Raw genomic sequence first — 25,373 nt, 5'->3', positions numbered from 1 at the left:
GCCGGAAATGCTCTTCCACCAGAGGAAGTCGATTCTCAGCGGCAATTTCGATGTCAGATGTGTAGGAAGACATTTGAATCCGTTTGTATTGTTCAGGGTAAGTCTATGTATTTATAAGACATTAGCCTAAGTAGCTTAAACTGTCAAAAGACCGTAATTCTCCATTCATTAGTTTAGCTTCCATAAACATTTGACCGTTGTGTACAGCGTAAAGGCAGCAGGCACTATTGACAAACTGAGGACATACAGATCTGGCTGCTGTGCGCCACTTCATTGGATGCAGTTTCAGTGTTTTATTATATAATAACATTAAGTGCATCGTAATTACATGTCCAGCATATGCGAGCAATCTCTGCTGACAGCATGAATGTAGCTTTTATTTAAATTTACCCCATAGCACCGCACTGTCCAAATACATTTAATTTATTTATCATAGGTTTCGCTTCTTCGCAATGGAAAACAGGAAGGTTTATTGTGGAGGTATCTATTTATGTTTGCAAGTGATGTTAGTGTTTCTCTTCGGAAACAAATTACATCAGAATAATAATACAAAACAAAAAGGTGACTGCATCGGTCAGCTTGGCTTTAGTCAGTATTATGTCTTAAAATGTGTTTCGACAGTCTTGAGTCTAAATTCAGAAATAATTAATGTTTGATACACGTCCAAAAATATTCTTTCCAAGTAATATTTTTATTTTTCATAAATTATATAGCCTACTTTTCATCTTAATGTTTTTTTGCAAGTCTCAAATGTAGTAATGCGCTATACAAATAGTTCTACTATTTCAGAAAGTACTCATTCAGTATTTATCCTTCTCTTCATAGTAATGCGAGACTCCAGGTAAAACGGGACAATGGAAGAAGCGAGAGAATTCCTGCAAGAAGGTAGAAAACCTCTTTTATATGTGAGAATAAAATAAGTGCACGAATGCATTAGAAATTTGTATGAGATATTGAGTTTGTATTTTTAAAGGTAAATAATCCTACTTCTTTCTGTGTGCTGTTGAGACTCATTATCTATAGGTGGTGCTATTAGATTAAATATAGAATACATTGTGCACTGAAAAGGAGTGACAAATTACTAACTGTGGGCAGCCTGTTTTTCGGAGAATATTGCACATCTGTTCTTCTCCACATACACACACACAAACACATTCAAAAACATATGTAACACAAAACAAGCCTCGGAGGCTTTCAAAACACCCATAAAATGAGACGTATCCCCTCAGGTGTGCTGACTCACCTGGACATGCTGGAGACACAGGCCTACAAGCTGGCCAGACACCAGCATGAGGTCCAGCAGCAACAGAGCCGCGTGGAGGAGCTGAGGGCCACAGTGGAGAGGCTGCGTGCCCACAGGGACCAGCTGAGAGCCAGAGGACAGACCTCTAGGGTGAGGATGCCAAGCTTCGGCACATATCACAAGCTAAAGATCAGTCTTGGTTTTTGGGGGGGAGAAGTGACCAATTCTTCCATTTAAATGTTGCTCTTGGTTTTTTATTTCACCTGTAATTCGTTTTATGGTGACATGTCCTAAGAAGAAGAAAACATTAGTAAGAGAGTTATCTCCTCAACAATTTGGTCTGTGTGACATTGCCTTTTGTGGGTGCACACATGCTCTGCTCATATTGGAATATGTACTTAATCCACCGAGAGCACAACAACATGCTGAAATGAAAAAGGTTCCTTGTTTTTGTGTGTGTGTGTGTGTGTGTGTGTTTCTTCTCTACTGTGGTTCAGGTAATAAGAGAGAGGTGCACTCCTCCCCAGGTCAGCTGAAGGCATAAAAGAACAAAGCACCAGGACTTGTTATGCAGTCATCACTCATCATTCTTAAATTCCTGTTTACAACAACAATAAAACAAAACAAGTTGAATCACCTTTATAAGCTTATTTTATACTCCAGTGACAGCCTGTTTCTCACTGTTGTATTTTGCTGTGTGGGTCCCAGTCTCTCCAGCAGCTGACAGAGATGTTGAACCACGGGAATGAAGACTGTGATGAAGAGGAGGAGGAGGACAGGTCACAGAGTTTCGAAGTTCATCAGTCGTTGCTAACCGTCAGGAAGACTCACGTGAAAGACTTGTTGAGTGCCCATCACATCTTAGGTACACACTGACACACAACATCACAACATACACTACCTGTGCACTCATGGGCTGAGACGAATGGCAGTGGGTCTGCACTATACTGACTTTAACTCAGTCCTGCAACATTGGCACATGCAAACTAAACTTGCTATTCTCCCCGCACATTCTAGCTCATACGTATGTAAAATACTACCGCTGGCACATGCAAAATAACAAAAATGGAAAATTGCACAGTGATGTTAATGGAAAGGACTGTCTTGTCGTGAGGTGTGACCTGTTCTTATCAATCCCTCTGACTTCTGTTTCTGTGACGCAGGCGGCTATGACATGAAGGAGACTCGCAGTGGCAGAGGTGTCTGCTTCTCTTTAGCCACAGCGTACGAGGGGCTCTTCCTGGAGACCTACAATCTGGAGATCGACCTGACACGGCCGCTCAGGATCTTTCGCCACAACATCCCTCCGTTCATCCCCCTGGAGCAGCTGGCGCAGCGCAGCCTGCAGACAGATGTCCTGTGCTTCCTCGGCGCCCTCAGTCAGCACCTCAATGCCTATGCTGGGCGCAGCCACCAGGCGAAGCACATCCAGGTCCCACAGGCTTCTGCTTCTGCACTTCAGTTTACGATTATGCATTTATTTATTTTTTCTTTGAGAATAAATAAGCACTAGTAGGAATGCTCTATCTTAGTATCAGAGCCTCAGTTTTTCACATTAGGTGCTTCTTTCTTCACTGCAGCGGCTGAGTGGAACACAATATTTGCTATAGTTCATTCCTGGGGTCTAGATGAGAGGCTGTTGTCATATGAAGTAATGCCAGGTTTGCAGTAGAACTGATACAGTGGTTAGTATTGTGTGTATAGAGTGGTGATTGCTCTTGTGGAGCAGCCGGTTTACTTTTGATTGTCTTTGGCAGGAGCGCCTTGGAGACACTGTGGTGGTGATGGAGAGAAACGGCCTGTGCAATTTGTTGACGGTGATGGTGACCGAGAAGGCCGAGAAGGAGGTTGCAGTCCTCATCACTCTTGAATACTCTGACCTCACCCGCTTTCTTCCCTCACAGGTCACCATTGATTCCGAAGGTACGGTCCAGTCTTGTGCAGTTGAGATTTAAAAACACTGTAGAGTCTTTGAATGCACAGAAGATGAGTGTAATTTGTATTTACTGATGATTCAGCAGCATCTTTTCTCTTTTGCTATGTAGCCACCTTGATCAATGTCTTGTGATTGGACTGTAGTATATTTTGTCTTGTACCTGACTGTCCATGTGCGTGTGTGTAGATAAACAGCTGGCCGCTACAGAGAGGTGGGCTGAAAACCGCTTGCTCTTCCTGAACACTCCTGCCCACGAGGCCCTACTGGCCCTGAAGAAGAAAGAGAGGATCCTGTAGGACCAGGCTGTGCTGGAGCAGAGCACAGGTTAGGACACGTCACCTGACCAAGATGAACTTGCACTTCTCAGCTTGCTCTGGACTTGCAGCAGAATTGTGTATTTTCTCCAGGAACTAGTTTGTCTAACGGGGACTTTATTTCTGCTCTTCACTGTTTTGATCAACTATCTCCATCCCAGGTCCTAGAGAGCAGATACTCAATAGGACCTAATCATTAGCCACTTGTTTGAAGGCTCTCCAATGCTCTATATTGACAGGAGCCCAGTATTTAAGGTAAACTGATTGGCATATAAATCTATTAAGATAAATCATTTACAATAAAAAAGAGAAGTGGTATATATTTTCTTTCTATGAGCAGAATGCAGAAAACTTATTTCCTTTTCCCTTTAACTGTTTCTTCAAGGTAATATACAGTGTGAGAGATAAAGAGTTTAAAACAATAGAGAGTCTTGATCAATTTAAATTAATTTCAAAGACGTACTGCAAAGAAACATTTACTGTATATGTAATTTCTATTTTACAATAAGTACACTTCATTTCAATGTGATATATATATATATAATAAATGCATTGTGGATGCAAAATTGGTCGAATGATTAATCATTTCCAGGGCTCTTCGGGTTTCCTTGCGTCCTCCAGGTTGTTGATCTTGTTTAAGAATGTCTGAATTTTCTGATTCAGGTCGTCGCGCAGTAACCGCTTGAGTCTTTCCTTCTCTTGTCTGGCCAGTTCTTCCTGTCTGGCCAGTTCCTTTTTTGAAATATTGTCAATGGTGGCGATATGTCTCATTTGCTTAAAAGACAGCACCTGCATGCCTGTCTCCAGGGTCTTCACGTCTGCTTTTATTGGAAGACAGATGGAAGTTTTTGGCCGGGGGGGAGTGTTGGTCTTGGAAGAATCTTTGGTCCCATACTTATTCTTCGTGTCACACACGGTAGATCTGCCATCTTCTGGGCTGAAACCAGGCCCATTCTGCCAGTCTGTTTTCCAGCTGTAGGATGACTGGGGTTGCCATAAATGTGGAGAGGATGTTATTCTTTGAGGCTTGTGGGATTTAGAGGAAAACGGTCTCCTGTCGTCCTGTCTGCAGAGACCTTCTGGAAGTGCGCACGGTGATGTATGGACTGCTTTCTTCTTTTCACTGATTTCTTTCATTGTGTTGTCAGCTGTTGCTCTGGGTTCAATGCCTCTCAGCTGCAGTAGTTTCTGGTGGTCCTTTATGATGACGGTGTTTTCGTGATACAGCGCTGCGATGATGATCCGATGCCTGTAGTTAATGTGGTCCAGTTTGTACTGAAGCCGCGCGTCTTCTTTTTTGTTCCTCATCCTTACGTCCACAGACAGCCCAGAGCTCGGTCTCTTAAGCATCTCGGGTCTTTTTATCACACTTGTGTGGAGTCAAAAACACTGAAAACACAAAGGGGGATTTTGTAACCCATTTTAAAATGCTTCTCACATTTGTTTGACTGCATTGTGCCTGAAAGAGTCCCTCTGAAAACCCAATTAATTTTAGCAGTGTATCTAAACCAACATGCTGAAGTGACAAAAAACATTTCACACACATTCTGCTGTAACACTAATTTAGCATCTTGAGTTGAGTGTTTAATTCATTAGGATACTGCATACTGAGTGATTTGCAAATGCTGAAGTGTCTAATTGTATACAACTTACCCTTTGCTAATCATAAATTCAGATTTCCAAAGTATACCTGGAGGTATATAGGAGTTTTTTGCACATATTACTGAAGGCATTATATACAAATGAATGTTAGTTAAAGCAATGAAAACTAGAAATGCTTAGTAATCATCAAATCCATTCAGTTAAAGCATCTACAAAATGCATTACATATTTAACATAAAATATGAACATGAATACATTGTCTTTCTTTAGTGATGTAACATTACAGCAATGAAGCAGCATGTGATATTTATGAGCACTGTGGTATAATACTGCAATATTCTGTTTTTAAATGAGGAAAGCTGTACTTTTGATTATTAGTGTGAAATGCAGACATATTCCTGAAAGTAGTGGCAATAGGTTATCTTTATTCTCTGCACTCTATTGCAAGTAATTGGTTTGTAAAAACACAATGGCACAAATAAGGATCACTTTAATTACTTTGATTCCTGTACAGGGTAAAGGCACATTTAACATTCAGAATTGTACATTAATGACAGACTTTATGCCCGAGTATAATGGTAGTGATGTGAACATATGGCATTGCACAATAATGAGCCTTTAACACTTACCTGGATAAAGCAAAATATCTCCCAAATATCTCCTTGTCCATTCTCTGCAAAGGCAATATGCTTGCTGTTCATTTTATTATTATTTAATTTACCATGCAATTGAAAATATCTCTGCGTTTCAATGGATTTGCTGCTATGACATTCAGGCTCACAAACAAAAAGTCTTTTGTATGTTTAGCAGGTCTATCATGTGAACAGTAATGAGGGGCTTGCTCAGGTAACAGAACAAGCGTCATTGTTCTTGTGCTTTAATACCAGTGTTGTATTGTCAGCGTTTCCCTTCCCTCAAAGCGAAGCTCTGCAGGGACCCAGAGATATAGATTACCTTCTGGACAGATGCTCACGCCCTGCTGGTGAAATGGACATGAGTCTTTCACACAAAGTGACAGTTTGGTCCTCTGTCCAGACTACCCATCCTATACAGCAGTATTAACATGAGAGATTATTTTAATAAACTTTTATGGTGGAATACCAGTTATTTCTTATTGGGGCATGTAATATTACATCAGGAAATTATATTTGCTCTATCCACAATCTTCATCTTTATAACATTTTAGGCACAAATATTCATGTAAATAAAATTTAAAAAATTACACATTACCGTTATGCAAAAATGACTAATTGTAGATTGAGATTTTTTGTATTTAATAATCCCACTGAAATTAAATTTGGCAATTCGGACAGATAAAACACGCCGACAGGTGGCGCTAAAGGCGAGGAGAAAAGTCACTCGTGTGCGATAGCAATTGCACTGCTGCTGTAACAAGTTTTCAATCTCGGCTGACTCGGGTATGTTGCACACATTTATTTCATCTCCACTAGTTTAAAATACTTAATAGTCTGGCTATACAAAAACAGGACGTTCTAGCGTTTTTTTAAAAACATTTAAGGATGTAAACAAACGTGGCGGTGTGTTCATTTCGCAATACATATACAAACATTTTTTCATTATGTTTGTTCAGTTACTATTTCACTGTTACGATTATTTTCTTTTGCAATGTGCATGCATTTAAAAAAACAACAATGTAGATGTATAATTAAGTATTCAAATCATGTTGATTTATCTTCTCATACATTAAACATTGTGCACATAAAAAAAACTATTTTTTTAAATTGAACAGATAAGCCCGAAAATGAGTTGTTTATGAAGTGGCTTTTGAAAATGGCTGTATGAATCCTGGTGTGTGAAATGCACAGAAAGCCCAGCTCTCCCTGCGCTCTGCCTGCGAACAGGAGGACATAGGTCACGTTCGTGTTGCGCAGATTTCCGCAGTTCTACGTGTGTCTGCGCTGCTCCGCCAATGGGATCAATGGGAGTCTGCAGATCTACGCAGTTTTGCTCTTTGCTAGTAATATTATTGATTCAAATGTGCATAACTTCGGAAATCCGTGACCGAAGAACCCGACCACTAATCGGTGACCAAGGGCATCTCCCACTCTGAAACCACATAATGCTTCAAGATGAAATTAGAAAATAAAGTATATGGAGATAGTGTCTCTGTATGTCACGGTACTTTTTTACTTCATGCATTGAATATGTCATTCCCAGAAGGAATCTATACACTTTTAGATTTAAATCGATGTAAACCCCGTTCCTGTTGAGCCGCAATCCTGCAGGTTTTACAGGTCTCTCCGAATCACCAATCACCGGATACCTTGAACACAGTGACATTTTGTCTGTTAGTTCAATTAATCTGTTAACAATCTGGATAAAACAAAAACCTGTAGGCCCTGTGACTCTCTAGGACCAGGGTTGGCCACCCCTGCTGTATGACAATTGTGCACCTGCCTAATTCACACTAGACACTTTCCCGAACAATGTAACTACAGAACCTGATAAGCTGAGGCCAGAGTCCAGTTCAGCAGAACACAGTGCTCTAGTCGGCACAGTACAGAGCATTTCATGGGTCCTGAGCCCTGGTCCTGGAGAGCTATGCCCACAACTCAGGCCACTACAGGGCAACTGAGAATAGCAAATAAACCTGAGCAACGTGTTGAATTAGAGAATGTATAAAAACTTACAATTTAACGTCTCATATTTATTTTATGTATGTATTTATTTCTGATTCTGGAGTCTCATCTCTTGTGTTCCTGAACTTGGATGCAGTAAAATACATTTTTGTACATTACTGAAAGAATTTGGAATATTGTTATTTTTAAATCTGCAGATTGAGGGAATTGCAGAAAGAAGAAAATTACATGAAAGTAGCAAACCTTGAGGGCATCATTTGTTTTTGTTATTTTTAAGACAAAATCTCTTCCATGTCAGATCATAAAGAACAGACACCAAAGCATGTGGTAAGAATTGATTTAATTAATCTGTGATTTTTCACATGATTACACATATTCTGTTACACATATTGTATTTAATGATCTCTCAATATGTATGTTATAATAAAATATGTATCTGTTATAAGCCTTTAATCTTTCTTAACACATGAAAATATAAACAATAATGACGTCATATATTTTGCAATCTGTAGATAGAACAAGGGAATTTAATTAACATCCATAACTTAAAGCCTTATACAATGGAATCTCAGTGTTCTCCTTATGATATAAGATGTTAGAAAAACATTTGTTTTGAAAGCCATTACAATTCTTCTCTCTTTTTTCCTTGTTTTCCTGTTTTTTAATGAAAGTAAACATAGCTTGTGCTGTGTGTTGCAGGAGTCGATGCTCGCAGTATGCTTTGAGGTACCAGGGGGCCCAGAGAATCTGCTGTTAAAGAGTGTACCCAGACCCAAGCCCAAAAATGGGGAGGTCCTTATCAGAGTTCATGCCAGTGCATTAAACAGAGCTGACTTGCTACAGGTAACATCCATCTTTATGCAAGAAAGAATAGTAAACCAAAGAGAAGTGACTGTATTTGCTTATAGTAGTTGTCATAAGTATTTGTACTTCTTGGAGCCAGTTTAAAGTGGATGGAAAATCAGCTTTGACTTTAATATGAAGTGTTACAATGTAGTGGCTCTAACTGGTATTTGCAAGACTGCTGTATTTTACAGGTATACCAGACAGGTTTTTTTTTTAAATGAATCCCTGAAATTAAAAGACAGCCTATATACACAATATATACATTTCATTTTATGTGATAAAAAGACTCATCCAGATAGATTTGCAGTTTGCAGTCACTGAACTGTTTTTTTTCTTTGGCCCAGAGGAGAGGAAAGTACCCCCCACCTCCTGGAGCGAGTGAGCTGCTGGGTCTGGAGGCTGCTGGGGAGCTGATCGAGCTGGGATCAGGGTGCAGCGGCCGCTGGAGGCCTGGAGACAGGGTGATGGCACTGCTCTCGGGGGGAGGCTACGCAGAGTATGTGGCAGCTCCGCAAGAACACCTCCTGCCAGTCCCCAGTCACTTCACCTTCCAACAGGCAGCTGCCATTCCCGAGGCCTGGCTGACCGCCTTCCAGCTCTTACACTTCGTAGGTAAGGGTGGAGTTGCCATTCTGTGCTAACACCACAAATCAGCACACAGACACTCTACTTCAGTGACACCGAGGCAGCAGAGAAGTCTCAAACAACGACTCCAAACGTCTCTGTGTGCTCTGTTTGTTTACACTCAGGACCCCATATTATTTCATGATGCCAAATACCTGTGAATGGAACGAGTAGGGAGCTGGTTAAAGCACTGCACTAACTGACTTCCCTGCGTATTTATCTTCTAAATATTAGATATGGATCTGATACACCACATACCTCCCAGCTGCAGGCTTGTGCGAATGGGTGATGCTCATGTTAACTGCTTGTTTAGCACTGTTCAGCTTGAGCATGATTCCTTGAGCTTTCAGAAACCCCATGTGCTGTCTTTGCCAGCCGCAGTGAAGGAGGGGGAGACGGTGCTGGTCCATGCGGGGGCCAGTGGAGTGGGCACGGCGGCCATCCAGCTGGCACGTTTGGCAGGAGCTGTTCCCATAGTAACAGCTGGAAGCCCTGAAAAACTGAAGATGACTGCAGAACTGGGGGCTGCAGCTGGATTCAACTACAAAGAAGAGGACTTCTCACAAAAAACCCTAGAGTTCACACAGGGTGGGTAGACACAATATTAAAGAGCCTCCCTCTGATTGCTGTATTAGGAAATGTACTGTGTTGTAAAATAAGAGGGCCGACAACCACTGCCCAGCAAAAACAACCTTTATTTACAGGTTGTGGGGCAGATGTCATCCTGGACTGTATTGCTGGCTCCAACTGGGAGAGCAATGTGAAGTGCTTGAGGACTGATGGCAGATGGGTGGTCTATGGGACAATGGGAGCCAGGGATGTACACGGTGACCTACTGGGGAAGCTGCTGTCTAAAAGGGGACAGCTCCTCACAAGCCTCTTGAGATCCCGCACTATAGAGGTAAGAGCAAGAGGAAGGTATGTGATAGTTTACTGAGAATTACAAGGCACTATCTAAGGTGCTATTAAGAACATAAGAACATTAGAAAGTTTACAAATGAGAGGAGGCCATTCGACCCATCGTGCTCGTTTGGTGTCCATTAATAACTGAGTGATCCAAGGATCCTATCCAGTCTATTTTTAAATGTTCCCAAATTGTCGGCTTCAGCCACATCGCTGGGGAGTTTGTTCCAGATTGTGATGACTCTCTGTGTGAAGAAGTGTCTCCTGTTTTCTGTCCTGAAAGCCCAATTTCCATTTGTGTCCCTGGGTCCATTTGTCCCTGCAGATCTGGAAAAGCTCCTCTGGTTTGATGTGGTCAATGATGTGGTCAATTAGTGTTGTCCATCCAACTTTATATTCTCCACTGAGCTGTAGTACTTGTCATTACTTTACCAAATAAGTCTGTCAGTCATGTATCACCAATGTGTACGCCAAAAAATAAAGAAATATACTCAGCAAAAAAAGAAACATCCTCTCAAATTCCTTTATTTTCAGCAAACTTAACGTGTAAATATTTGTATGAACATAAAAAGATTCAACAACTAAGACATAAACTGAGCAAGTTTCACAGACATGTGACTAACAGAAATGGAATAATGTGTCCCTGAACAAAGTGGGGGGTCAAAATCACAAAAAGGGACGTTTCTTTTTTTGCTGAGTATATCTTAGCACATTTTAGTTGATCTTCCTTTTTAATTAAAGTAAATGATTGATTGTTTTAAATGTTACATACTTCTATACATCGTGGAAGCAAACCCCTTGAGCAAATCAAAGCTTTAACCCACCCAGGAATGTTAAATTAGAAACCTGTACCCTATAATGGTTGAATTTATTGTCAGAAGCCTAGAAGTCTATTACTTATAATCACAAATGCAATATAGTAGAGATTTGTAATTTGAGATTCTCTGGTAGGTCAAGCTTTTGATTTAGCTTTGATTTAAGCTTAGTCATAGTCACAACCTGGCTATTTCCTTGTTTGATTCCCTCTCAGTATAAAGCGGAGCTGGTGAAAGCCTTCGTTGACAGAGCCCTGCCTCACTTCTCTCCCGCCTCCCCTGCTGCCCTTAGGCCTGTGATTGACAGCGTGTACAGCATGGAGCACATCACTGAGGCCCATAGGCACATGGAAGCCAACAAGAACTCTGGCAAAATTATCATTAATATTCATACAGCACCATCAAACCTGGGATGATGATGTCGTTTTAGGAGAACTTTCAACTTCCAGTTAATAAAAAATATAATAATCAAAAGGAATATGTATTTCATGTGAAACTCTTTCAATCTTGACATATATTGGGGAACAAAATATTCAAATAATAGAGTGTGAATGATTAGTTATTTAAACACAATTAAATAAATCAGGTTTAATTTCTGTGCTTGTACTTGGCAATTGGCTTTACAATCAAAGTTGTCATGTATGTTTTATTTTGGTTTTAATAAACACAAAATAAAATATTGCCACTGCTGTGCCCTGGATACTCCAGTATGTTGGATTATGTCAGCACTGGATTTTAGTAATCCCTTTTCCTTGCTTCATTGATGCTCTCCTCTTCCATTAGCACAATAAGAATATTATACATTAACAACACTTTCCTGTTTTCTGGTAAGACCTGACCATGTTTGTTTTTAAAGACCTGCTTCAGATGTTTGCATTGACAGTCAGTACAACCCTTAATTATATAACTATAACTTGTCAGCTAAGACACTACTGCATAATGAAGCTGCAGGATTACAAAAGCTTTCCTGTCTTGGGTCGTTTCCTTTGCCTTCCGCAGACCACAAGAGGTAACTGTTCAACAGCTGCCCTGCTTTCGAAACATTTTTTTTTGTTGTGATTGTGTTTAGTCCTCTGTTTCAGTCTGTTGCTTTTACAATTCTGAATCATGAAATAGATGCAGCAGTAGTCACTGTTATGTATTTTTAATCATATTTAGTACAGAATGGGGTACTTAATTCTGAATACAAACCATAAATAAATAAAGTACGTAAATCCCTGAACATATGTGAAATGTCAGCGTCACAGTAATGTTGTGACTTTTTTTACTCCCAACAGTGCCTGGACCGGTATTGCATGTTTTTTACGTCATAATAATGGCCTCCCTTCTGGAAAGTTCCTCTAAAAGTAATGTTGGAACCATATCGTAGAGGATTATGGGAATTTTTACTTAATCTTCCTGCTTAATTGAGAATTCACCACCATTGCTGCGGATCAGACGTATGCAATGGCAGCGATATCTGAAAGGTATGAGAAACCCACAATGTTTGAATTGAGTAACAGTTTGTAAGTCTGTGCTGTCTTCAAGCATATTCTTTTTAGAGAAGTATTCTTTAGGATGTTTAAAAAATGTAAATATATCACGTCCTAGGCCTGAGACAGACCTTTTGTATGACTTGTGGTTTGTAATCATCCACACCCATCCATTCAAGATGTTTCTTTTTTTTTTTCTTCATTGTTACGGCTTTTATTATTTATACTTAAAGCTGGAAGTAGAACTCAAAGGCTTGAGATAAAAACTCTGAAATATCTTTAGTATGTGTCATCTTTACAAAGACGGTTACCTGCTTTCTCATGAATTCATAAACAGAGGGAAAAAACATGATACAATTATTACTCAGTGCAGATAAGATGTAATAGGCTGTAGTTTGTATGTTTAAGTGATGTGAAGGAGGTGATGTGAAGGAGTTTCAAGCACTTGTCAGATTGGTTTGTGGTATGTCTGAAACAAGGCCGTTTAATTTTATTTTACTGACTTACTCCCGTATTGTCCAATGCCCTCTTTGGATATAGTTGTGTAAAATACAAGTGTAAATTTAGAAAGACAAATCACAATCCAATCAAACTATTAATATATATATATATATATATATATATATATATATATATATATATATATATATATTTTAATTATGAAGATTATATCTGGAAACTGATATTCTAAATTAAAACTATTATTCAGGCAAAGTTCCCTTCATTAAGAAGTCCTGTGATTATTTAATTTAAACAGGGACTAATATATATATAAATAAAATCTTATTAAAGTCAGGTAGTGCCCAGTGATGTTACATTGGCCAGTGGAAATGTACATGCAGTATATATGTGAATACATGCATACTGTTTTTGAATTAAAAATATGACTGTATATTTGGGACCTGTTAGATTTTGTTATTAAAGAAGTGTAAAGAGGGAATTGTCTTAAACAAATGATGAAATTTCACCGTCAATCAAAAAATACAATATGATACAATCAAATATAACAAGGTAAAAATGAATGTTTTGAGAAATGTAACTATGTATTTCCCCTTAAATCTAGCAAGAAGCTTTATTCTCAACTATTATCATATGGTAAGATATATATCTATTTAATGTTTGTTTATTGAAAATTAAATATTTAATATTAATAAAGTACCTAATATGATTTGATTTCTTATTTTGTATTACAGCTGAATCATTGAGAAACCATTCAAGGTACTGTTGCACATTTATATATCCACCTTTAAACTAAGATTACTTTTGTCCGAAATCTGTCATGTGTGAGCTTATATATATATATATATAATTAGAATACAAATGTAATAAAACACATTTTGACAATAAATCTCAGGATTCAATGCACTAACAAAGTGAGTATTTATTACAATTTGCAAAATAATATTTGACTGTTTTAGATTTATATTCATTAATATCTCCCAGTATTTTAGTTAGAAACAAATTGAGCAACATGAAATCTGGTAACTGCTTTTCAAATCTGCTTTCTTACTGTGGTTCTTGTAAAATGTTGACAATTTATTTTTCTTGTTTTTTTTCAGCCCTCGTGATTTCCTTATTCTAGATGACATTCACCAAGTAATGAAAGACCCCCGAATTGCCTTAAATTACATTTCATCTGGAGGGGAATTTCAGAATTTTAAACTGAGTAATACATGTGTGCTAGACTCACTTTTGACAGGTTTACATCTAACTTCAAAAACAAATGAACACATAAGGGATATTTTTCTAGTGGACAATACCATCAGACCAGTCATAACACTGTTAGATTATAAAAAGTTTGACATGGCTAAAATTCTCTGGATTCTTAATCTAGAGATAGATTATGATGGTAAAAAAAGCTTTTTTGAAGGTGAGTTTATAAATGTACAAAGCAATATTAGCGATCACCTTAGAAATTTCCAGCATCTTAAATGTGCCAGCCTTTACTTTGATGATCAAAGACTGAGTCCACCTCCTGAAGATCGTTCAAGTTGTATTTTGAAGAAAACACTGAGGTGATATATTTTATCAATTGCTTGTTTTTTCCAGAACAGAATCACAAGAACGCATCAAAATCAAATAAAAAAACGTAAACAAAACTAGTTACACCGTACTAAATGATTAAGGCGAATCTGAAACCTAAGATGGTTAGCACTACCCTTACCCTACTAAAGCAGTTTTAATATAGTACATCAGCAAACATGTAATTTTTGTGACTGAAACATTTACATTGTTTTCTTTTGCTGACTGCAATGAGGAAATGTTTATAAAGGTTTTCACCAAACCGGTGAAGACCTCTACTTAGGAAGCACCCTGGTGCCCATAGTCAAGGTATCGCTAGTTTATAGAGCAAAATGTGATTTTGGGAGTAGGTTTGGGATTGACTGAGTCATGGCCTTCTCAGCAGCAATCCCTGTTGCTTCCTGAATGAATTTGAGCCCCACAGTGTTAGCAATGAGAGCTGCTTTAGTCCTCGCTACACTGCTGTGGCTCTGCTGTCTGCATTGTGGACTTGCAGATGCTATTATAGCACACAATGTGGATGATGTTTATCCGTGTTAGTTTGTGGGTTATAGTGGAACTGAGAGAATTTAATCAGAAACAATTGAGTGCTGGTTCAAAATTGAGGAAAAAAGGGCAGAGCATATCTTCGAATGACTTCCTGTATGTAGCCCAAGATTATCACTTCCTGTTCACTTGTTCATTAATTTCTATGTTACTGAATGAGGAAATGGGAAGTGATAATCTCAGCCAACATACAGGAAGTCATTTGAAGATAAAATGATTTGCAGATATCTCTAAATAAACAGGAAGTTATTTGCAGATATCTGTAAATTATCATTTGGCTTGCCATAGTCACATGTTCTCCTTAAACACAGGACACATTTTCTGTTGGTTGCAATTAGAATGGAGTTAATTAAAAAAACAATAAGAGACAGTGGAACTTTTCTATTAATGTTATTAAATAATATATGTGTATGTTAAATTCTACATAAGTAGCATATACATATTTTTCATCATACTAATTCTGTGATATTTCAGTTTTCTGCTGAGAGTATATTGCCTCGGTTCCACTGGCTCCATGCCATGCCGTGCCGTGCCGTGCCGTGCCAAGCCGTGCCAGACGCGTCCCAGAGCTTTGTGTAAAACCTGGTCATTGTCGGAAGTCCGTCCCTGTTGTGGGAGGAGCAGAGCGAAAACAACACTAAGAGCAATACAGATTGTCTCTGCTGATTGTCCCTGCACACCATTCACAAAACGACAGCCTGAAACTCCGTCCAGCTGTTCATAAAATATTAATAATATCGGTTGCTACCAATTATTATCCTTCAGTTTATTTTTAACTAGTCACGGCACTGCACTGGTCCTGTGAAAGTTTTTAATACATTCGGATATAAACTGTAAGCAGTCATTGTTTTTGGACGTGGATTTCACTCCATGCTGCTAATAAAACTGTAATTTATTTGTGATCCCACATAGCACTTGAGATTATATCCTCCGACATAATGTAGCTGATGTCTTCCCTGTATGTCTACAAGTCCAGCATACATCTCGCTTCTGAAAAATAAGTATTTCCTCAGTGGGGTGATGGACGTCTACAGCCACGTCTGGAGGCAGATAGTTAACCGGCCACAAAACCTGGATGCGTCCAGACGCTTAAGCCAGTGGAAACGGGGGCATATGTGACTTTGTGTTTATACATCGATCAGCCATAACATTATGACCACCTGCCTAATATTGTGTAGGTCCCCCTTTTGCCACCAAAACAGCCCTGACCCGTCGAGGCATGGACTCCACTAGACCTCTGAAGGTGTGCTATGGTATCTGGCACCAAGATGTTAGCAGCAGATCCTTTAAGTCCTGTAAGTTGCGAGGTGGGGCCTCCATGGATTGGACTTGTTTGTCCAGCACATCCCACAGATGCTCGATTGGGTTGAGATCTGGGGAATTTGGAGGCCAAGTCAACACCTTGAACTCGTGATTCATCAGACCAGGCCACCTTCTTCCATTGCTCTGTGGTCCAGTTCTGATGCTCACATGCCCATTGTAGGCGCTTTCGGCAGTGGACAGGGGTCAGCATGGGCACCCTGACTGGTCTGCGGCTACGATGCCCCATACGCAACAAACTGCGATGCACTGTGTGTTCTGACACCTTTCTATCAGAACCAGCATTAACTTTTTCAGCAATTTGAGCTACAGTAGCTCGTCTGTTGGATCGGACCACACGGGCCAGCCTTCACTCCCCACGTGCATCAATGAGCCTTGGCCGCCCATGACCCTGTCGCCAGTTCACCGCTTTTCCTTCCTTGGACCACTTTTGATAGGTACTGACCACTGCAGACCAGGAAGATGCTCTGACCCAGTCGTCTAGCCATCACAATTTGGCTCTTGTCAAAGTCGCTCAGATCCTTACGCTTGCCCATTTTTCCTGCAACAACTTTGAGGACAAAATGTTCATTTGCTGCCTAATATATCCCACCCACTGACAGGTGCCATGATAACGAGATTATCAGTGTTATTCACTTCACCTGTCAGTGGTCATAATGTTATGGCTGATCGGTGTATATACACTACCTGTCAAATGTTTTAGAACACCCCCATTTTTCCAGTTTAACCAGTGAATAACCTAAAAAGGTAAGCGGTAAACTGCCAATAAACGGCAAACAAATTGCATTATTTGGCAGTGTAACGCACAGCTTCTGTGCATAGAAACATTACACTGTATTCCTACAATGCGCACATGAAAGCGTATTCTGTTGGCTTTCAGGACGTTTCTGTGTTGCCAGAGGGGTTTGTCTGTTTAAGGGGTTACATTTTGTTAAACAAAACAATTCCATTATTTATTTTTGGTCTCTGTCGTGTTGAGACGTTTAGAAAGGATTCACCTCTGCATCTGTAATGTTATTCAACTCCTTTATTACACTGTATTATACAGACACACCATGAGGCTTCCCCAGCTCCCGGTGAACTCTCAACTCTGCCCCCTCTCAACTCTCACCTCATGCATATGCATAACACCCCAGTCTCCAATTGTTTATTTGTTCTTTGTTCTATGAGTACATTGAGACATTAAACTGTGTAAATTTCAATAAAAACTGGAAAAATGTAGGTGTTCTAAAACTTTTGACCGGTAGTGTTATTTATATATATATATATATATGTGTGTGTGTTTTTTCACCAAACTCTAAAAAACGTAGTGCCAATGTAGTATTTATTCCATTAATTATAGAAGTCTGCATGCATTTTTATAAACCTTGAAGAGTAAAAAATACCTAATTATCTTTGTTTCCAGTGGAGCGTCTTCTAGTTCATTTAAGAATCAAAGTTGATCATCAGAAATCACACTTTTTTTTTTTTTTTTTTTAGAAAATTTGAAAACTATGGTGATGTTCTCGCCCTTGGAAATACACATAATCCTGTAATGATTCTCATTCATGTGGATGGCCGACTTCAAGACATTACTCCATTGTCCATTTCTGATATTTATGGAAGGTAACTTTTAAATGAGACCTAGGAAAAATGCCATAGAAAGGAAACTTAAAATATAAAAATGTATTCATACGGTATACTTCTGAGTGCCAGTTTAGCACCAAAAGAGTTAAAGTACTTCCATACTGCAAAGGAAAATATCAATGAAGAATGTAAAAATTTACAATATTACGTAACTGTTATAACACTTTTGTTTATATTCCAAGTATACAATTTAGGGGTGGAAGGGAGTTTCATATTTTTTCCTGCTTTAATCTCTTTCAGGACATTCGAGCTTCAGTTTCTTCTGCTCGGCATTATGACTAAAGAGTCGAACCACATGGTCCTCTGCATTAAGCTGGATAGAGGATGGCTGCTGTATGATGATCTGAACAGCTCTTTATTCCAGCACGTTGACATCAACGATGTGAGGTCATACACCAAAACTGGGGCCTGGGTGGTATACCTTGCTGCCTATGCATATCTTGAGTCTCGCTAAGAGTCCTGGGCCTTTTAGGGATGCGGGAAGATAACTGCATCGTGACAGTGTTAAGCCCTGTACAATAAAAGGCCAGGCATACACACACAACAGTCTCGACAATGGCTTTTATAGCCTCACTCCAGGTTAGAGGGCCACTCTCGGTGGAGAGATGGAAGAGTGTGCACTGTAATGACAGATGAGGGGGTAGAGTAGCAATCTCGAGCCTCACTAAGAGGCCTGTGCTGCACTGTGGCGCAGGAGAACGGGGTTCGAGTCCCCGTCGCGGCTGGAAACCCCGAGTCGTTACAATATACTGTTTAATTGTCATTTTAAAATAAAATGGTTATAATTAAATCTGTGCTTCATTATTAAAACACATTTGAGATCATACTCTAGTTAGAATAGGGTGTGCCGCATGGATTACCAGTTTTCAGAGCTTTTTAGAGGTTTTTATTCTTCACATTATTTCCCTGCCATATGCGTTTCCTTTTTTGAACGCAACATCGTGTTTTGTAGTAACTGTATAATGTTTTATATTAATACTAAGCATTAGAAATAATAGCATGTATACAGACCTAGAAATTCCTATGATAAAAGAACCACACAGAGGATAGAAGCCCACAGCTGCTTGCTTGTTTAGTCTGTTTGTGGACTTAAGTGTCTTTTCAAAGGTGGCCGGAGATGTCACATAATAATGATTGATTGACAGTTGTTAATGATGACCGTGGGACCAGACTTCTCGGAGTACATCAAAGGAAGCCATCTGGTTTCCGCATCCCACACCTTTCCCCAGGAAGACAACCATGATCATTCCAAAGCTACACTTCTTGGGAGCATGTGACTGACCCTGCCCACAGAACCACGTCATGCTTTCTATAAGGGCTGTCACATTTGTTGTTCAGAGAGACTCCACACAGGTGGAGAGCTTCCATGTTAAATAAATAGATAATTCTCTGTGCTTCAAAGACTTAAATTCTTTACTGGGTTCAACAGGGTGGTTTATTTTTCTTTTCTCAACTATTTTCTCTATAAATTATAATCCAGTGTCACAGGATGCTTCTTTGACAATGGATTTCCACTCTTTTAGCATGAATATACGTTCTTCTCAGAGATTTTTTTTGTGTCACAAGGACCAATTGGGCAGACATGTAATAAAAAAAAAAAAGGGAACCGATATAATTCTCTGACATATTTAATATTTTATTATATACAAAGATTGCTAGTGTACATAAATACAACTTATAATATGTTGAAATAGTAAAATAAATTAAAAAAACTGCAGAAAACACATATTAAATTACTTGCAGAGAACAGGCACTGAACGGTAAATGTACAATACAATATATAACTGCAGAACACCAAGGAATGCTAGATGTAGAGACACTAAGCATATGAGGTGGGGGGGTGGAATCAATGTATACATAAATGTGACACACTGGGTTGCTGGGCTGGTGTACAGTACTGATTGACCTGTTTCAAAGGTGTTTCTCTTTCTTTCCATTTCAGTGAAACAGCAGCATAAAAAACACAAGAATTGTGGAAGTGCCTGTGGTAAAGTTAAAGCTTAATGCAAAACCACAGCGTTCCCAATACAAAACTAGAATCTAAAAGGAGGTGACGCCAGTCCTTCTTCTGATTTGCTCAAATGTGAGCCAGAATGTCATGGACCAGGGGGCCTGCAAAAAAAATAAAAAATCCAAAAGTAATTGGTGTGAGGAATTCTAGGAAGGCTGTGCAATATCAGTATCTGACACACACACACACACACACACACACACACACACACACTTTACCATTCTCATCCAGGTTGGCAGGAAGCCTTTGTACAAAGACATAAATCCCTCCCCTCTCACTGACTGTATGAGGCAGTCAACAGAAGATCTGTACAATAAACCCCTGGGGTGGAGACAAAAGAGGCAGGTGGGTGAAGGATTTCTGTAGTTTTACTATTTAGTAGCTAACACTGTCTATGTTTTCCGTTTAACAGGTTATTAGATATCTGATTAACCTTTGTACAGCATGTGTGTGTAAGGAAGACCATGTAATATTTTCCCCCCAAGTCAAGGAATTCTAAGCCAAAATTAACTATTTAACATATGTCTACTGGGGTTGTCCAAACTCCTGAAAATAATATTAAAATAAGCACTTCTTAAAATACTGGAGTGGTTTAATTTTCATCCATTGTAAAAATGTCAGCTTACTGCATCAAGCACAGCATGATGACCAATACCATTCAACCAAACACAACTTTATTAGTGTCTTCCAGTGATGTGGCTCATTATTCTCACAGTAGCACTGTACGTACACTGCTGACTTTAATAAGACAAGGGTCTGCTCCATGCACATAGCTTCTGTTACACAGTAATTTAAAGAAATCAGAAAATGGCTACATGGACTTTTCTGCGTGGAAATGATCATCACTTTTTGTGCATAACTCACCTGCCATGAAAGTCTCTAGGCTGGTTCATGATTCGAGTTTTAATGACATCAGCAGGGGTTCCCAATGTAGCTGCGACCAGTCCTGAACATATGCTATTTAAATAACACAGTTACTCAGTTCTATCATAAACAATTCATGCAAAATTCAGCAAGCTCTGATGATTATTTGTAACTGGTGTGGAAAAGACCGAAGGAACAAAATTGAAAATCCTATAATGTACAAACATACAGTAGAGTTTTAAGATGGAACTTTCTTGCCGATATTGTATTATTCATGATACATACATACACATACACTAACACATAAAAACACATATACATACAGATCTGGAAATAAAAACCTCTCATATTTGTACAAGAAGCAAAGAAAGAAGCAGGATAAAGGGAGTCCCTTTAGTGGGTAGTGTCCTAATTGCTTACAAAAAGAGAATTACCATTACTGTTAGCCAAGATAGACAGGCCTGTGGCTGAAACCTCACGCGGCTCATAGTGAGTCGACCAGACTCTAATAAGTTATTCTCTTGCTATTTTATAATGCACAGCTTTATGGGTAACAAATCAATATACAGCTCTGGAAAAAATTAAGAGACCACTCCAAGTTCAGAAATAATGTTAATTTTTTCCAGAGCTGTAAATTGTAGAAAAAAGATTAATAATCAATATACAAAAAAGAATAATGACATGTTTGTCCTTTACATTTTTCAGGTATACTTTGTGTCTTGTTTTTCACAAATTAGTCGTTCATTTAAACTGTCTTGTTTACAGCAATTACGTATAAACAATGACAATTACAGCAATTACATATAAACAAAAAACAAACCACAAAAATCGATTCATTCCCACAGGAATTACCTTGACAATCCGTGACACAGGCAGCTGTCATCTAGGGCTGTATTTCTCAGTAGAAAGTGCTTTACGGTGTCATAGGTAGCAAGATCTGGCAACAAAGAGAGGAATGATCATAGAGTAACGTGTCTTCAGAGAGCAAGCCTGTGATATATATGCAAGTGATGGCAGTTTGCTATTAAACAGTTATTCCTTCAGGATAGCTAATGAAGTCAGGACAGTCTCACTTTCCCTCAAGCAGCTACTACTGTCTATACTACTTAAATATATATATATCTTAGTAATATTGTCTTTTCTGTCTGTGTAACGTCTGCAGCATTACTTCCCTCCAGAGGTCGCCCTTTTTCCAGTCTTCCCCCCGGACTCTTCATTCAAGTTCATCCAATTGGTCTATTGTGCCTTATTTTCCTTGCAAAGTCTTGCCTTCTCTTGTAGTGAGCATTTCTTCCAATTGATCTACTCGTGTTACTGACCTTTTTCTTCCTCTTTTTGACCACCGTTCTTCAGGTTGCATATTGTTTGCCCGATCCCACGACCTGACGTCTGTATAAACGACAGTGATCCCTGTCTTTGCCTACATTGCACAGTTAGCTGGCCCTTGAACTCTTGCTTATCTGACCAGCCTTTCTCGCCCCGCACTTGGGTTCACAACCCTGGGCACAAAGATCCTCACAGTCTTATCTGATGTCTAATTATATCTCATACATTTTGTAATCTATAAAATTGTGAAAAACTGCATGAACTGTAAAAGCCAGAAACCGTTCTCTCTGACCATTGACTGTGGCTGCCAAAGATAATCTGTCCTTATCTGAGTGGAGTATTGGTTATCTCTCTGTTTTAACTTTACCCTACAGAACTTTAAATGTCCCAGCAGGCTTGCTAAATATGCATGGTATAATCTAGTCTTCTTTCCTGACACAATACACATAAAAACACAATTCACAAACAACTCATCACACAGGTGACTTACCTCCTAAATTTACGAGAGCTGCCCTCTGTACGTTTGGCACCCATCCTGCCCACAGCCCACGAATTCCTCCCTCCGTAATGATTTTCATAAAAGCGTGGGGAACTCCACATACTCTGATAGGACAATGGACAGATCAGGCCACGTAAACAGAGGGATTAACTAAACAAAATGTGGAGTTACTGAAATCTGCTTAATTTTTGGTACTCCAAGGTGATTAACATGTTTTTTAACAACGACTGATCTTCAGGTGCTGATTTTAAGTGACTGATAAAGCCTGAAGCTCGGGACTCTGCAGGGCCAGGCTGGGATCTACACGGCCCTTAAGGATTAGAGGCGTTCCACATTGTTCCATAACTACTGCACATCAGAGAACATCGGGCAGCAGCAAAGAGCAAAGCAGTTGTGGTGGTGAACTGCATCCCTCACCGGGGTGGTTTGCCCTCCAGTCTGCGTCGCCCCTCCATCTGCATCTGCACCTTTACCAGGTCTGTGGGGCTGGCGACAAACTGCCCAATGGCCCCAGCCATCATGCTTCCCAGCACAGCTTTCCTGCCAGAGAAACCTTCAACCTTTAGCTGGATACAGTACTGATAAGCAGCTAACTGTATATTTTTATTCCAGATCATGTGAAGTCAGGTATGAACACATCTGCATTTTGTCTAAGCCATTCTGTGTGAATTAACACTGCTCTTTCACTGTGAAAGCTTCTGTGGTGTGAGAGTTGACCTAAGACATTACTGATGAACTCTGGCTCTGATAAGAACACTATGTTATGGTGTACGTTTGCAGGACTGGAACCCTTACCAAAGTGGAAAGCTGGCATCTTCATTTCTGCCCAGCACTGAGTCTCGAATGTGCTCATATGCAACCATCCGGACGCCAGAATACACTGTAAAGCCCCATTAGAAACATAACAGGGAGATTCACATTGAAAGGACAGTAAGGAGTTATACACATTGTCAGCTTTTTTTTGGTGAAATGACTTATTTCATATGGAATACAATCATTTCGTTATGTTTAATTTCTCATGTTCAAATCTTTCCCTGCATCACAGCTTTTGGAACAAGAGCACACCACACGGCAACAAAATAAGCAGATGGACGTTGGTCCCACGTTTACAAAAAACAAAAGATCTAATATGATAAAACCAACTTGAAGAGCTTCTTAATCCCAATGTTGTTACAACCAGGTGGGGGACATGTTGGGCTTCTCTGTAAGCGACAGGTTCCCAGCTGAGGACATGCTGTTTGATTTGACTTATCTGCCAGGTTATGTCTACTGTTGGTATATTCCCACATACCTATGTGTCTGTAGATGGCAGGAGTGGCACCCTGCCACAGTTTCAGCAGGCCTTCTTCTCCTACGATCCCCACCGCCGTGCGGAACATGCCCCGGTGCGACGCCATCCTGCCACCCCCGTCCCCATGATGACGGAGCGCAGCCTCGCCTTGGATCTGCAGCCGTGTCTTGGTCAGGTCAAGTGGGAAAGTAACTATATTTAGAGGGGGGACAAAGGAGTGAAAAACAAAATGGGGCCCTCAGCACTGTGGACATCCATACTCAGTGTGCCTAAAGATTTGATGCCAGAATTTCCTCCAGGATATATTTTTCTTTCATAGTTATTTCATACTTTGCAAGCTGCAGACAGTTTTACATATTGAAGAAGGGAGCAGAATTGCAGTGTGCATATATTTATATTTATGCTCCAACCCCAAATTCTAGATCATCCACATCTACTGCAAATCAAGTGACAGGCTGGAGAGTTTCAACAAACTGTTAGGTAAGATGGAAATGTTTTAATATACTTTACATAAATAATATTTAAGGCAAGGAGAGTAGATAAAGACAGTAGCTGAAAATATATATTTTTTTGTGTTTACTTGTCTGGAGCTTCATAAAAGAAGGCCATACTTTCTTGAAACCTCTGCATGGAGAAAGACACCTTTATTAGAACAGATCCTTGATATAAATAATTATTTTCCCGCTTGAATGTCGTTTCATTTATCAGGGAACAATAAAATAAGCCTTCTAGGTGGGTTAATGATGTGCAAATTGTTTTTGAGTTGACCACAGCTTTGAAATATTGTCCTGTCCTACTGTAGCCTATTGAAAAACAAGTTGACTGTCCTTAACCTGGCGGTTTTATGAGCAAACAAGCTATTATACTTTAAACAACAAACCTTCATGTAATAGTTCTTCATGAAATAGTTTTTGTATAATTTTACATTTTAAAGGGCATTTAAAAATACATAACATACATACATACACACATAACTTAGTAACTTCTTCAGTGACAAAGTATTGGCAACACCATTCACCAACACCATTCCGAAGCCACATTTTAAGTAGTACCAACCTCAGCTATGTATGCATACTATTGTATTACGGTAACCTTATACCTATTTCAGCCACAGAAGCCGCAACACCAGACAAAATGAACGTTGTCATCCGAGGCCACTTAGCGGTAAGACGTGACTCTTCTGCTTCAGTTGACAGCACCATTGCAATGTAAGTCCAGCAGAAACCCGCAGCGTCTGCAACTCGCTCAGCACACACTGCGCGCAATCGCTCCGATCAGACCAGGCTTTGACAACGAAGACACAAATGCTGTCCGAGCCCTCCTTGTGCTGCAGAAACAACACATTTACCGTCTGCCTCTGCATGCTTAACCGCACAGAACCTTAACTGGCACTGACCTTTACATCCCCGGGCATGCAGTGCGTTTCACGACCAGGAAGTGCTGTCGTAGAAGTTGTAGTTTAAAAGGCACAGCGCCACCGTATTCTCAAGTGAGAGCGGAATTATGATGGACT

The 25,373-nt window shown here is 39.6% G+C and overlaps 4 protein-coding genes across 8 annotated transcripts; 2 read left to right on the top strand and 2 right to left on the bottom strand.

The window, feature by feature from the left end:
- The first annotated feature begins 1 nt into the window (after nucleotide 1).
- cenpo (centromere protein O) lies at nucleotides 2–4,059 on the top strand. The gene is made up of 7 exons (XM_066705089.1): nucleotides 2–97; nucleotides 826–885; nucleotides 1,230–1,393; nucleotides 1,952–2,108; nucleotides 2,407–2,675; nucleotides 3,001–3,166; nucleotides 3,366–4,059. The coding sequence occupies exons 2-7, from the start codon at nucleotides 855–857 to the stop codon at nucleotides 3,473–3,475; spliced, it is 897 nt and encodes a 298-aa protein (XP_066561186.1). The 5' UTR covers nucleotides 2–97; nucleotides 826–854; the 3' UTR covers nucleotides 3,476–4,059.
- LOC136750223 (uncharacterized) lies at nucleotides 4,053–5,894 on the bottom strand. The gene is made up of 2 exons (XM_066705121.1): nucleotides 5,725–5,894; nucleotides 4,053–4,882 (listed from the first exon to the last, which is right to left on the bottom strand). The coding sequence occupies exon 2, from the start codon at nucleotides 4,841–4,843 to the stop codon at nucleotides 4,076–4,078; it is 768 nt and encodes a 255-aa protein (XP_066561218.1). The 5' UTR covers nucleotides 4,844–4,882; nucleotides 5,725–5,894; the 3' UTR covers nucleotides 4,053–4,075.
- On the top strand, nucleotides 4,485–18,659 carry tp53i3 (tumor protein p53 inducible protein 3). 5 transcript variants are annotated; one of them, XM_066705053.1, is made up of 12 exons: nucleotides 4,485–4,592; nucleotides 7,893–8,022; nucleotides 8,395–8,538; nucleotides 8,886–9,153; nucleotides 9,541–9,753; nucleotides 9,870–10,066; nucleotides 11,099–12,349; nucleotides 13,423–13,450; nucleotides 13,549–13,573; nucleotides 13,915–14,370; nucleotides 17,723–17,848; nucleotides 18,110–18,659. In XM_066705053.1, exons 2-7 carry the CDS (start codon nucleotides 7,987–7,989, stop codon nucleotides 11,297–11,299), a joined length of 1,059 nt encoding a protein of 352 aa, XP_066561150.1. In that variant the 5' UTR covers nucleotides 4,485–4,592; nucleotides 7,893–7,986; the 3' UTR covers nucleotides 11,300–12,349; nucleotides 13,423–13,450; nucleotides 13,549–13,573; nucleotides 13,915–14,370; nucleotides 17,723–17,848; nucleotides 18,110–18,659. The 5 variants fall into 5 exon arrangements, with proteins under 5 accessions (XP_066561150.1, XP_066561132.1, XP_066561161.1 ...); XM_066705035.1 differs by having other exon boundaries at nucleotides 13,419–13,450; XM_066705044.1 differs by lacking the exon at nucleotides 4,485–4,592 and adding an exon at nucleotides 6,416–6,513 and having other exon boundaries at nucleotides 13,419–13,450.
- An 822-nt stretch (nucleotides 18,660–19,481) lies between these two features.
- slc25a27 (solute carrier family 25 member 27) lies at nucleotides 19,482–25,279 on the bottom strand. Its single transcript, XM_066704981.1, has 9 exons — nucleotides 24,960–25,279; nucleotides 23,861–24,052; nucleotides 23,365–23,449; nucleotides 22,987–23,109; nucleotides 22,561–22,673; nucleotides 21,597–21,681; nucleotides 20,745–20,837; nucleotides 20,099–20,201; nucleotides 19,482–19,981 (listed from the first exon to the last, which is right to left on the bottom strand). Exons 1-9 carry the CDS (start codon nucleotides 25,060–25,062, stop codon nucleotides 19,910–19,912), a joined length of 969 nt encoding a protein of 322 aa, XP_066561078.1. The 5' UTR covers nucleotides 25,063–25,279; the 3' UTR covers nucleotides 19,482–19,909.
- Between the last annotated feature and the right edge of the window lie 94 nt (nucleotides 25,280–25,373).

This window comes from Amia ocellicauda, chromosome 1 (assembly GCF_036373705.1).
Source record: "Amia ocellicauda isolate fAmiCal2 chromosome 1, fAmiCal2.hap1, whole genome shotgun sequence".
In the NCBI taxonomy this organism is placed as follows: domain Eukaryota; kingdom Metazoa; phylum Chordata; class Actinopteri; order Amiiformes; family Amiidae; genus Amia; species Amia ocellicauda.
Note: the sequence above shows the minus strand (reverse complement) of the source record. Positions and strands in the feature narration are given on the sequence as shown.

Coding starts and splice junctions, on each gene's coding strand:
- cenpo (XM_066705089.1), top strand. CDS start 855: ATGGAAGAAGCGAGAGAATTCCTGCAAGAAG. Junction 886..1,229: donor GAGAGAATTCCTGCAAGAAG/GTAGAAAACCTC, acceptor GTATCCCCTCAG/GTGTGCTGACTCACCTGGAC. Junction 2,109..2,406: donor GAGTGCCCATCACATCTTAG/GTACACACTGAC, acceptor TCTGTGACGCAG/GCGGCTATGACATGAAGGAG.
- LOC136750223 (XM_066705121.1), bottom strand. CDS start 4,843: ATGCTTAAGAGACCGAGCTCTGGGCTGTCTGTGGACGTAAGGATGAGG.
- tp53i3 (XM_066705053.1), top strand. CDS start 7,987: ATGTCAGATCATAAAGAACAGACACCAAAGCATGTG. Junction 8,539..8,885: donor ACAGAGCTGACTTGCTACAG/GTAACATCCATC, acceptor TCTTTGGCCCAG/AGGAGAGGAAAGTACCCCCC. Junction 9,154..9,540: donor CCAGCTCTTACACTTCGTAG/GTAAGGGTGGAG, acceptor TGTCTTTGCCAG/CCGCAGTGAAGGAGGGGGAG.
- slc25a27 (XM_066704981.1), bottom strand. CDS start 25,062: ATGGTGCTGTCAACTGAAGCAGAAGAGTCACGTCTTACCGCTAAGTGG. Junction 23,450..23,860: donor TGCCATCTACAGACACATAG/GTATGTGGGAAT, acceptor GGGGCTTTACAG/TGTATTCTGGCGTCCGGATG. Junction 20,202..20,744: donor CCTAGAGACTTTCATGGCAG/GTGAGTTATGCA, acceptor TCTCCACCCCAG/GGGTTTATTGTACAGATCTT.